Raw genomic sequence first — 14,019 nt, 5'->3', positions numbered from 1 at the left:
CATCGAGTTACTGCAGCCTTTTGTGTCTGTCTTCGGTTTAAACCAGCATCTGCAGTTCCTCTCATCACAACGCAAATGTGTTCAATTGTCATAAGCACTGGGGTCAGAACAATCAAATTCTTATTTCTCCAGCTTGACAAGCGCAGTAACTAAAACAATATATAATAAACAATAATAAAGTAAATTATGGTTTTACTAGGTAACCAGTCCATAAAGGTGCAAGCCGAAGTACAAGGTGCTACCTTTTACAAACTCCATAGAATTTCAGTGCTGAGAGAGCGTTGCGGTTTGAGTTGTGAAGTGTGGTTCAAGCGCCAAATGGTTGATGGAAAGAAACTATTCTTAAACCTGGAGGTAATGGCTTTCAGGCTCCTGCACCTTTATCCAATGGTAGCAGTGAGATGGGAGCATGGTCAGGGTGATGTGGGTCTATGACGATATTAGCTTCCTTCATGAGTCCCTTCGATGGTGTGGAGGTCAACATTCACTTGCTCATCCTCCAATTGTACAAAAGAAACACTGCTTAATTGCTAATATTTTCCACTTGGAGTGGAAATTGAACTCCTAGCTATTAAGTATTAATTAAAAAGTTTTAATTTTAAATATCGCAGCTGTTTCGGTTGATCAATATACAAAACCACCAGTCCATAATAGAGGCGGTATCTTCTCCATCATATACTGTGACAACCCCACCCCAGGAAGAACCTATGATAAAGTGAACATATTGTTAAACACGATAGACATAAAAAGCTGGAGTAACTCAGTGGGTCTGACAACATCTCTGGAGAAAATGAATAGGTGAAGAAGACTCTCAGTCTGAAGAAGGATCTCGACCCGAAACATTACCACTTCCTTTTCTCCAGAGATGCTGTTTGACCCGCTGAGTTACTTCAGCTTTTTGTTTCTATCTTCGGTTTAAACCAGCATCTGCAGTTCCTTCATATATGTATTGTTAAACAAGGTCTTTATCTGCAATTGTTTTGATCACAGTTATCATCATTCATTAGCATTTATACTTAATACTTTTAATAAATATGTTGGCACTTTTTCAAAGCTACGGAAACAATGAGAAAATAAAGTGAAGTAGAACAGTCATAAATCACAGAATGACAGAGGTGAATGAATGACCCTTGGGTGAATTTATTTTGATTTAGTCTGAAAAATGAAGTCTGTCAAAGAGTGAGAGCTTATGGTTTTTGCACAAGGCTAATTAATCATCTTTCATTCAAACACTGAAATATGATTGTCTGCAGAATTAGCTGCCAATCAATTGAAACCAGAACTCAACCAGGAATACTTTCATGAGGTAATAACGTGGGAGTGATGTCACTTTGTTTGATTCTTTGTAAGGGAAACAATTATTGAAACAGGAATATAAAAATCACCTGGTGACTTTTAATAAACCTTGTGTGTAATTATTTTTGCACACCGCTGAGATAATTTGGTTGATTGATGAAGCAAACTTGTCTTTTTCTATCTGCACACCCTGTACTGGATTTAGCAAGATATATTTCCAAATTGCTTCACATTTAAAATCATGTCGTTTGAACAGTACAACAGTACTGAAAAATTGAATCCCGACTAGATAGCGAGATAAAAAGTAGAGTGAAGGTGAGACATGCCAGCTTGGAAAATGTTCTACTATATTTCAGCTGCATTAAAATGAAGTTGTTTGTCTCTCTAAACCCTTGTTCTGAAAAGTCCCATAAACATTGTGGTTTTGATTTACACGAACAGCCCCATAATTGGTTTTCCCCTTGCAACGCCATGCTAATTTGTTGATTTATTTCAAGATCTCACAATTATGGCACCCACGTTTGCAACTCCAACTCTTAACACAGGCTGTGAAAGGGGCTTATGCACATTTTATAAGTGGCTTCCTTCCAGCCACGGTAAACTGCTGCTGCTTCAATAATGAATGTTGCAATGATGGGACTAGGGAAAGGAGTACAGACGGGCCTGGGCAGGCTGGTGAAGAGTAGCGCCCACCATATGCATGCCCTGTCAGCAAAGGGACCACAGACATGCTCCAGTGAAGTCTCTCCTTGAGTATGGAGCTGTAGTGACTTTCCTAATACAGCAGTGTGCAGCGAACTGTATGATGTGGCAGAGATCACCAGCATCACTCTGAAGCCAGGATATTGGGAATGAGGGTGACCGTAGCCTTCATGGACAAATGGAATACTTTAGTGTCACATGTGACAACTCACTGTGAAATTCTTTGCTTGCCTACACAAGGTATGCAAATAGCAGCCACCTGCGGAGCTGACAAAGTTACAAAGTGTGCCAGGTCCCTCTTTGTTCTCCTCGTCCTCGCCCTCCCCAAACGCGGTCCCCCCATGCCGGGTCCTCATTGTCCATTGTTCTTCCCCCTCCCCCACGGCAGTCCTCCCACGCCGGGTCCTCATTGTCCATTGTTCTTCCCCCTCCCCCACGGCAGTCCTCCCACGCCAGGTCCTCATTGTCCATTGTTCTTCCCCCTCCCCCACGGCAGTCCTCCCACGCCAGGTCCTCCATTGTTCTGGATAAAGCATTATGGATAAAGCACTCTGTGGCCAGTGTGAGCCTGTATTTGAGGTCTCAGGGGGTCACTAATCTCCGTCAGGAGCAAGAATGTAGTTTAAATATCATGGCTTGAGAGGATATTGGGTTTGGTAAAGCTGTTTATTTAGTGAGCTAATAAGATCTGTTATTCTTCAGACCTCTGAAGTTAGCTAGATATAATTTTTCTGAGATACACATTTTTTGATGTTGGTTGGATTTTGTGTTTGCAACTCACTTTTCAATTGCACTCCCTGCACTCCCTTATTGAAAGATAACTGTTGCCCTGTAATCCTAACAACTACTTCAATAAAGCCTTGACTTGTGACCTGTCCACCCCTCTCTCTTGCCTGCCAAGAGAAGGAGGTGTTTCCACTTATTCTGCCAGGTCCCCTATCATTTTACAGATTGCAATAACGTCTTCAATCAGGCTCTTCAATTGAAATCTAAATGACCCCAGTCCTGATTGTTCCAAATTTAGAATCCTGGCAACTCCCTCATAAGACCCCTCTGCTTCCTCAGCAGCACAAGTTGCTATACAATATTGTGGTGACCAGATCTGTACATAGAACTCAAAGTATGATCTAATTAATGTTGTATACAGTTGTAACATAACCTCACACCTCATTACTCTTATATTTGCTGCCTCAGCTAATAAAATAGAGGTATGATGGCGCGGTCCAGTCCAGTCGCTGTCGTGGTAGCTCTGCGAGAACTGTGCGTTTTAAACTGGTATGTTTACTTTAAAATTATCCCTAAGTGCTCTAGCGTGTGCTAGCACTTAGCATTAACCAATGTACGACCGGGAAACGCTCGTAAAGTTAAACTCGAGTGCTACAGGAGCACTATTAAACAGAAATCTACTCACCGATATACCGATAGAGATCATCAAAGGAGCGCACCGCGGCAGCAGCAGTGGGAGCGCAGGTCAGTGGGAAAGTCGGAAAAAACACCGAGGGAAGCGAGGGGGGATTCGGAACAGGCTGAGAACCCAAGCCTTACGTCCACCTCTGCCCAGCACACTTCTGGCCAACGTCCAGTCCCTGGAGAACAAGCTGGATGACCTCAGGGCAAGGATCAGATTCCAGAGGGACATAAGGAACTGCAACATCCTTTGTCTGACCGAAACATGGCTGACCCCGCTGGTGCCTGACCAGGTGATCTGCCCATCCGAGTCCTTCACTGTTTTCCGGGCGGACAGAACGGAAGAATCCGGGAAATCCAAGGGCGGAGGAGTCTGCTTCTTGACCAATAATAACTGGTGTAATCCTGGGAATATTAAGACGCTTTCCCGTTCCTGCTCGCCGGACCTGGAACATCTAACTATCTTATGCCGACCATTCTACCTACCCCGGGAGTTCAGCTCGGTGATCATCACAGCCGTCTATATCCCACCGCATGCGGACACCGACGTGGCACTGTCCACCCTACACGATGTGTTGTGTCAACACCAAAACAAGAACCCTGATGCGGCTGTTCTGGTGGCTGGAGACTTCAATAGGGGAAATCTCAAAAAGGTCATGCCCAACTTCTACCAACACATCACATGTGTCACCAGGGGGGAAAGAACTTTGGACCACTGCTACACGCCGTTCAGGAAAGGCTACAAGGCCGTTTCTCTCCCTCCTTTTGGGAAATCTGACCACGCTGCCATTTTCCTGCTGCCGGAGTACAAACAACGGATAGTACGGGAAGCGACAGTGACGAGGGACGTAAAGCGGTGGGCTGACCATTCAGAGGCCATGCTGCAGGATGCACTGAGCGAAGTCGACTGGAACATGTTCCAAGCAAGTTCCAGAGACATAAATGAGTTTGCGGAAGCGGTTACGGACTTCATTGCCAGATTAGCCGATACCATCATCCCCACGGTAAGGGTCAGTATCTTCCCTAACCAAAATCCCTGGGTGGACAGGTCTATTCGCGTGGCCTTGAATGCTCGCACCGCTGCTTACAACTCCGGCCTGGCATCCGGCAACATGGACGACTACAAGGGAGAGTCCTACCGACTGCGAAGGGCAGTGAAGGATGCAAAAAAGAGGTACCGGGACAAGATGGAGTCACAGAATGAGCAGCAGGACACCAGGCGCCTTTGGCAGGGGCTACGGACTATAACTAGCTACAGGTCCAGCACCCCCTCAACCGGAAGTGCCGGCTCCTCCTTAGCTGATGACCTGAACTCTTTTTACGCACGGTTTGAGACGGGTAACACCACCAGCTCGCCGTCTAAAAACAGCACCGAAGGGGCGCTGGCTTGCGAGGCTGGAGGGGGATCCACCGCCGGGGATGTGCACACATTCTCGGTGTCCGAGCATGAGGTGAGGTGGGCTCTGACGCGTGTGAACACGAGGAAAGCTGGAGGCCCAGATGGTATATCTGGGCGAGTACTAAAGTCTTGTGCTACTCAGCTTGCTCCAGTGCTCACCACAATATTCAACCTCTCCTTGGCAAAGTCCGTGGTCCCTGCATGCTTCAAAAGATCCATCATTGTACCGGTGCCAAAGAATGCCTCTCCAGCGTGTTTAAATGACTACCGACCAGTGGCCCTCACCTCGGTTGTCATGAAATGCTTTGAGAGGCTAGTCAAGAAGCACATCTGCGCCCTCCTTCCTCGCAACATGGACCCACTACAGTTCGCATACCGTCCGAACAGGTCCACGGATGATGCGGTCTCCCAGGTTCTACACACCGCTCTCTCTCATCTGGACAGCCAGGGGGGCTATGTGAGGATGCTGTTCATTGACTTTAGTTCAGCATTCAACACAATAGTCCCCAGCAGACTGGTTGAGAAGCTGCTGGAACTGGGGCTTAGCACCTCTCTGTGTGCCTGGGTCCTGGACTTTCTCACTGCCAGGCCCCAAGTGGTCAGGATGGGGGAACACACATCTAGCTCCCTCACCCTGAACATAGGATCCCCCCAGGGCTGCGTCCTTAGTCCCCTACTGTATTCCCTGTACACACATGACTGTGGGGCCAGGTTCAGCTCAAACTCCATCAAACACTGCTGAGACGATCACTGGCGCCTCACTCCCAACACTCCTGGTCCTTTACACCACCCGCCTCACCCGCAAAGCATTGAGCATTGTGGGTGACCCCTCCCACCCCTCCAACAGCCTCTTCACCCTCCTGCCTTCAGGGAGAAGGTTTCGCAGCCTGAGGTCAAGCACCACCCGACTAAAGAACAGTTTTTTCCACCAGGCTGTCAGGATGCTGAACTCTCTCCCCTCCCTTCCTCCTCTCTCCCCTGCCCCTATGGGACCTGGACTTTAACACCCCACACACACGCACATCCAGCACCAGACACTTTAAAAAAAAAAAAAATTTGAAGTGACTATATTTTATATTTTATATTTTATGTTGATTGTTGTTTGCTGTGCCTTTTGTTTTATGCACTTTGTTCCTCGGGATTGTGGGAAACGGTATTTCGATTTTCTGTCTGTGTAAACTGGCTGAGGATTGACAATAAAATTGACTTTGACTTGACTTGACTTTGACAAGTTTGCTGATGACACTGTGGTGGTGGGCCGGATCTCCAACAACGATGAGAAGGCCTACCGGGAGGAGGTGGCTGATCTGGCACTCTGGTGTCAGGACAATAGCCTCCTCTTGAATGTCACTAAAACAAAGGAGCTGATTGTGGACTTCAGAAGGGCTAAACATCCAAGGACGTACACGCCACTCGAGATAAATGGGTCTATTGTGGATAGGGTGAGCAGTTTCAAATACTTGGGAGTCCGCATCGCAGAGGATCTGACGTGGGCAACGCACATTGCCGCACTGGTGGGTAAGGCTAAGCAGCGCCTTTACCACCTTAGACAACTGAGGAAATTCAGAGTGTCGCTGAGGATCCTTCATTGCTTCTACTCTGGGGCTGTAGAGAGCATCCTGTCCGGCAACATTACAGTCTGGTTTGGGAACAGCTCTGCCCAGGACAGGATAGCCCTGCAGAGAGTAGTGCGTTCGGCAGAACGCACCATGGGAACTACACTTGTCCCCCTGCAGGACCTATACATCAGGAGGTGCAGATCCAGAGCAAGCAAGATCATGAGGGACCCCTGCCACCCCAGTAACGGACTGTTCCAGATGCTACGATCAGGCAAACGCCTCCGCTGTCACGCTGTGAAAACGGAGAGGATGAGACGAAGCTTCTTCCCACAGGCCATCAGGACTGTCAACTTTTTAACCCCAGAGACTAAATTTTTGTCGACACTTTTTGTGCTATGTTTAGTAACTTATTAACTTTATTTATATGCTGTAACTGTAATTCTTTTTGTGCATAACCCGCAGGCATTGCCACTTTCATTTCACTGCACATCGAGTATGTGTATGTGACAAATAAATTTGACTTGACTTGACTTGACTTGTTTGCGTGTTTTAACTACTATTCACCAGCCTGCCCACATAGCCCTGCTCCATTTGGAGACCATTAAGAATACTCTCATTTACTTTTTCTTCCTTTATTTTGTTGCACCTTTCTGAGTGTATTACTTTAGTATGTTGTCTGAAAGCTACATGAGTGTTGTTAATGCTAACGTTGGAAAAGATTTCAACTGACTTAACCTTCAGCTCATTTCCAAGGGTAATTTCCAGCTGGCTTTCCAGATCAAGGCACAAAGGCATGAGAAGCACAAACCTTATCAAACCAAAATCACTACTCCAACTTAACCTTTCTCTTAAACGTGAAAGCAGAACATGCCTTCTGCGCCAAATAGGACACTTTATTTTAAATAGTAAATCGAAAGAAGTACAACACATACTGTGACGTTTGCAATATTTGAGGGGTTACAGTTTTTCAAACATCAAGTAATTTAATTTCTTGGTTCAGTTTCACATATACTGTACATTACAAACGAACATTTGCATTTTTGCTGAAAGCAATTCTACAGTCCAGTATAAGAAAGCATAAAGTATTAAATAATACAACAGTGAAACAGGCCCTTTGGGGCAGCAATCATCAACCATCTAGTTAATCCCTGTTTTAAAATTCTCCCCACATTCTCCCCATCAACTCCCCCCAGATTCTGCCATTGACTTACACTCTCGGTGCAAATTATCATGGCCAATTATCCTGCAATCCATACGTCTGGGATATGGTTAGAAACCAGAGCATCTGGCGGAAACCCACACAGTCTCATGGTGAGCGCGTAAAACTCCACGCAGGCAGCATTCAGCGTCAGAACTGAACCCAAGCCTCTGGCACTGCGAGGCAGTGGAGCTATTTTCTACACCACTCTGCCACTTCCGGCCAAAGCAGCAAGATTTCAGAAATCATGAGATGAATTTAAATTGAAAGATTTCTCTGCTTTACTGTCGTCTTCGTCTTAATAAATCATTTCAACTTGCCACTGTCAGTTCTGATTATTTTTTTAACCCATACACTTTATCAGCTTCACAATCAATTGTTATTTTTATGAAGTAAAAATGTGTGAATTTCCATTGTGACAAATAACAAAACATAAAATAACTCTGGGTTAGATGTTCTCTAGATATAACGACATTCATAAGTGTCTTCCTGTTTTTTATTTCATGGATAAGCTCATAAATGATCTTTCGAGGTTGAATAGCAGGTTCTGCTTTATGATTTAAACAATTAAAAGTGAAAAATATTGCACTAATAAAAGTTAGATAAAGTATCTAATTGATAGCACTCGTAAATTTCAGTGGCCTTAATTCAGTGAGTGATATTGTCTTTGGAAAGTATGTGTTACTGAGAGGATTTACAAGGATCTTCATGTAGAAATTCAGAGAAAGTTATAAAAATTCCAATGAACATTTTTAGGATCAGCAACCACTTTATTATTCCAGCAGAAACCAAATGGGATTAGAATTAGCTGGTTATTGATGTCAGGAAAGGGGGTGGTGGACTCAGCATCAATGGTGCTGAAGTGGAGATGGAAGTAGTGCTGAAGTCAGAGCTTCAAGTTCCAAGGTATAAATATCACCAACAATTTGTCCTGGTACAACCACATTAACATGCAGCGCATGTCACAGCATTATCATTGTCGCCTTACAGCGCTTACAGCGACAGAGAACTGCGTTCCATTCCAACTACCGGTGCTATCTGTATGGAGTTTGTACGTTCTCCCCGTGACCGCATGGGTTTTCTCCAAGAACTTTGGTTTCCTCCCACACTCCAAAGATGTACAGGTTTGTAATTTAATTGGCTTGGTAAAAATATGAAATTGTCCCTAGTGTGTGTAGGATAATGTTAATGTGCGGGGATCGCCGGTCGGTAAGGACTCGGTGGGCCGAAGGGCCTGTTACGTGCTGTATCTCTAAGCTAAACTAAACTAAAACTAGACACCACAGCCACAAAAGCACACTACTGCACCTACTTATTTAGAAGATTAAGAACATTTGGGATGTCTGCACACTCTTACTAATTTCTACTGTTGCACAGTAGAAGGCAATCTATTGGAACACATTGCCACATTGGTTTGGTAACTGGCCTTGTCCAAGATCACAAGAAATTGCAGAGTTGAAGATGTTGCGCAGTCTATCATGCAACCCACCCTCTCTGACATCGAGTCCATCAACACTTCATACGATCTTGGGAAAGCAGTCGACATAATCAACGCTCAAGACCTTATCAATTCTCCCTTTTCCCATCAGGCAGCAAACACAAATTTTGAAAGAACGTACCACCAGATTCAGGGAAAGCTTCTTCCCCACTATTCTCAGACTATTGAATGGACCACACATAAGAGGTGGGTTGGGTGATCTCCCAACCTACTTCCTTGTGGCCCTGCACATTTTTTAATCTGCACTTTCTCTGTAGCTGTAATACTATATTCTGCATTCTGTTTATTTTTCTCTTTGCACTATTGTACTTTTGCATGGTTTGATTGCACTCATGTAGGGTAAAAAAATTGACTGGGTAGTGCACAAAACAAACTTTTAAAACTGTGCCTTGGTGTACATTGTTAAAATAAACCAATACCAATGACTACCGGAAATAAACGCAAGGATCGGTTTTGTCAATTTATAATTTGAGTCTGCAACTTTACATTCAGGAACGCTAACATGGATTTTATTTCCGAAAATCATCTAAATTACTATACTGTAACTTTTACTGAGCTCAAGGGCCGGTGTGCCTAAGCTGCCTGTGCGCACTTGTTTGAAACAGAATACAGATTTATGAAACCTAACCCACTTAGTCACAAAACAAAATATGCATGGACTGATCTGAATGGGATTATCTTTGATACACTCCGTAACTGGAGTCACGAGTGAATCCTCCAAAAGGAGCAAACGGTCATAGTAAGTGGAAGGTAAGGAGGGATAGAAGCTGCCACTTTGTGAAGGCAGGAAAATGGGATTAGGAGGCAGAGATCAGCCATGATTGAATTTCGGAGTAGACTCGATAGGCCGAATGGCCTAATTCTACTCCTATAATTTGTGAAATTGTGACAGTTTACAAGATTACCTTGCCTGTCACATGCCATCCCAAACACCACTTCACAAACTCTCACATGCTTTGATGTTAAATCTCTGGTTACAGTCTCTAGTAGATTCCCATCTGAAAACTTGTTAAATTTGTGCATGTTGGACAACCTAATCTTTTCTCCCACGGGCTGATTGTTCTATTCAAATTTTTGTTTTAATGTTTTGAGGATTGGGCTTGGTTCAGTGGTTACAAATGTTGTACATTCCATGGTCTTCCTAACCTACCTAGTGTATATGCTCTGTACACAGTGAGGGCAGTCTTGGCTGTTCATTATGTTGAAAGTGTACCTGAGCTCTAACATCCTCATAAGTGACCCAACTTTTTAATCAAATTGAAAATGGCATTTATTTTCAAGAAATTAATTAGCTTCTCCTGATGAGTGGGAAAAGCACAGCAGTTTTGATGTCAAGCCACAGAGGAGCCATACCTTAGCTTTATCCCCACTCTATCAACTAATTCATTTGGAGTAATATTTGGAATCTTACACATTACCTTACCTGCCTGAGACTAGGAAAGGTAAATACAAATTTCAAAGCAGACACTAATCTCATGACTGGTAGCTGAGGATTTGGTGCTGATAGATGTATTTTATGGCCAGATATTGGATAATGCTGTCCCATACCTGCCACAATTTTACACCAGTAAATACAAAATGTGAGGATGGTGACTAACAATACTCAGATTATGTGTCTCCAGAGATACTGCCTTCTCGAAGGAGCGAAACAGAAAAAGAAAACAGAATTGTGAGATACAGCTTCCCTATGTATTAAAACATCAAAATGTATGATTTTCAAACATATTCAAACATGTCATTATTATTATTTTTGTAGGAAAATTATATTAATCTCATTCACACTGCTGCATATTGTTTGGATGTGTATGATATTTGCCTATTATTAACTGAACATTAATGGCCTCAGAAATAAGCGCATTGTGGTAATTACACCTTATCAATTCCTTTATTATTCTTTAACAAAACATATTTTTAATGTCTGGGAATCTATTGTATTTAGTACAAAATGTAGTTATTGCCAAACAGAGTTTTGCTGGACAAAATGGATGATAATAATTAAGTCAAAATGCTTACAGTATGATGAGTTGTCTAAGCTGAGTTGAATCTTCTGCACAAGCCCCATAAAGCCTAAATCCTACGATTAATAACTGCCTATTACCAATAGCTCTAAGGCGAGTAAAATAAGTAGCTGCCAGGCTAATCCCAATGGACAGGAATTCAAAGGATGAAGCAACCCGTCAAACATAGATTATGGCATTTATATGGATGGGATTTACAACTACATAGTGTTTTGGCATAAGATCTTCCAGGAGCAAACCTACATAATTATAATATTGTCATGTGTCTTTGGATCAACTTCTTGGAGATAGAGCATGGAAACTGCATGAATCATTGAACTCTTTATGTTTAATATATAACTACTCATCAAAGGGGAATAGAATAATGGAAATGTTACCAGGGAGTATTTTGATGTTCCATCTAATTTATGTTAACAGGTTGATATCTCTTGATATCAACAGGTCAAAGGCAAGTGTCATCTTCAAGGGTAGTGTTAACAGCAGGGGATAATTGATCTGGGGCATGCAGGCAGAACTTTTATAGACAGTAATGAATTATTCAATTATTTCCAAGAAATGGTGCAACTATGACTTTTGTCCTTGGAGTTTTGCATTAACCCTGAGCACCATCACTATGACATCAGCAGGAGCAATGCACCCAATGATGAAAGTTAAAGAATTTGACCATCAAAGCACAGAAAGTCATAATCTTCCTGAAATTGCTTGTTTATTTAGAATGTATTGTCAGCTAGAAATCAGAGGAAAGTGGAAGTATAACATTTTGCTGTGTAATGATGCTAATATTACTGCACAAGTGAGCAGATTTGCAAGGAAAAAACATCCTGGTTTAGCATTGCTTTCTTTGGCTATATAACGAAGAATTCTGCATGTATATAATTTGAAAGTACAAACAAAGAAAGGACAATTTAACCCACCCATAAAGGCACAGGGACAGAGGATCAAATATCTGACCTTCTCCTCTGCCTCTGAATAACCATTGAGTCTGGGGACATTTCCTAACTTACTGGTCTGAAGGAGCCAGTTCCCAAATTCTGTGTGGCAGTGCACACATCAAGATAGTTAGGTAAAATGTTTGCAGTATTGAAATGGTTATGTTAAACTAGTTTAAAGAAGATTTATCACAAATATTGCTTGTAGTTCCTGTAAGTTCATTGAGGACAGCAGCCTTGGAAAGTGTAAAATGTCTCATCTATTTTCTCTGTATACGGAACAAGTGGAGAACAAACGGTGTCATCAGATTGCTGGGCCACAATGTAGAATGAACAAATGCTAGCAGAGAAAGTCAAATTGTTCCTGTAATAAGGCTGGAGATTTAGTTTTTAGTTTAGTTTAGAGATATAACGTGGACACAGGCCCTTTGGCCCTTCGGCTCCACACCAACCTGTTCCCACAAGGTCTATGTTATCCCACTGTCCCAACACACTCGGGTCAATTTTATAATGCCAATTAACCTACAAAACTGCACATCTTTGAGATGTGGGAGGAAACCAGATTACCCAGGGGAAACCCATGCAGTCACAGGAAGATCTCCTCACAGGCAGCACCCGAGTTGAGGATTGAACCCGAGTCTCCAGCACTGTGAGCCAGCAGCTCTACCAACTGTGCTGCCTTGGGAACTGTGCAGCCCGGTGCAACCTTAGTGTCTTCTTAGCACCAGGAGATACATAAGAGCCACAATGTCCCTCAAGGACATTTTAAAATCCAATACCTTCGGAAGTTTTAGAAAGTGAAGTGTTGTGGCGTTTCCGATATCCAACCGTGTCGATGCTTTTTTAAAACTAAACTACGCTGAATGGACATTTGTTTTAATTTTTGGCAGAATGTGTGACACGGGAGAAGGACTATTTACGTTTCAAACGAGAGAAGGCGAGGCAATTTATCTGAAGGTTCATTCTGCTGCTCTGGCCATCGCTGAGCAACACGAGCAGATGCTACAGAAGGAGAAAAGCTCACAGGTATGTACAACTATTAACGACTATTCACTGGTTAATGAGGGTGAACAAGGAATACTTAGGATACTTCTTGTCTCCTTTCATTTACATCGTATATCTTTCTGTTTTTGCACGGTTGATGGTGATGCCAAAGCATGTTTTACAAGCTGGTGTTTAGTGCACTAATGTGCATATCCCAATATTTCTGTCCATTGAAATTACTCCCTCTTATTAAACCACACAACATTTTAAGGCAGATTTAAGTCTGAAAACCATCCTGCGTAAAACGCTATCAGTCTTCTGAAAGACCATTCAGTAAATTTTTTATATATGCTTAGAAATTCTAGTCAGTTGTGAGTCAGGAACAACTCATCTAAAATTCAAGTATTTCCTTTGTTTCTATGGTTTCGATGTATTTTATTCAAACTGATATTATGACCTGATTGATGTTCTTCGCTTTGTGCCTATTTTGGAATCAGTATTATGTTAGCTGGATCCCTCAAAAGCATGCTCTGCATTTATATATCCCCTTGCAATTATTATCCAGATCTCAGGATATCTCTTGACTGATGTCCCTGAGAATTTTAGTGAATCTTCTAGCTTAGGTTCTTTTAAAATATTTCCACTCTTTTTCTTAGTAACATGTATTATATAATTCAAAATTTAAACTACTTACTGGGGTCCTTTAGTCTCAGCTGGAGAGACTTGTGAACTCACAAGTGAGGAAGTGGCTTGGGCTACCGAGATGCCTCAGCAGTATAGGACTCTATGGGAATGGAGCCCTCTCACTGCCAGTCTCAAGCCTGGTGGAGGAATTCAAATGCGCCAAAGTAAGGCTGGACATGACACTAACAGAATCCCGGGATCCAATAGTTAGAGGTGTCGCTCCAACCCTAGCAACAGGGAAGAAATGGACTCCAGCAGCAGTGGTACAGGATGCAAAATCTGCCCTCCGACACCGGGACATAGTGGGCCATGTCCAACAAGGCCGAGGGGGCTTTGGCCTGAGAG

General features: G+C 43.0%; 1 protein-coding gene across 2 annotated transcripts in view; it reads left to right on the top strand.

Moving 5' to 3' along the window:
• The window catches only part of LOC144604686 (docking protein 5-like), a 257,087-nt gene that overhangs the window by 181,831 nt on the left and 61,237 nt on the right, over positions 1-14,019 (top strand). For both annotated transcript variants that reach the window (XM_078419333.1, XM_078419332.1), the window contains one exon: positions 12,897-13,032. In XM_078419333.1, the coding sequence (XP_078275459.1) occupies positions 12,897-13,032 (136 nt within the window). The remainder of the gene's footprint in view (positions 1-12,896; positions 13,033-14,019) is intronic.

The sequence above is a fragment of the Rhinoraja longicauda genome, chromosome 22 (genome assembly GCF_053455715.1).
Source record: "Rhinoraja longicauda isolate Sanriku21f chromosome 22, sRhiLon1.1, whole genome shotgun sequence".
In the NCBI taxonomy this organism is placed as follows: Eukaryota; Metazoa; Chordata; class Chondrichthyes; order Rajiformes; family Arhynchobatidae; genus Rhinoraja; species Rhinoraja longicauda.
The sequence above is the reverse complement of the archived record's forward strand: the minus strand, read 5'-3'. Positions and strand labels throughout refer to the sequence as shown.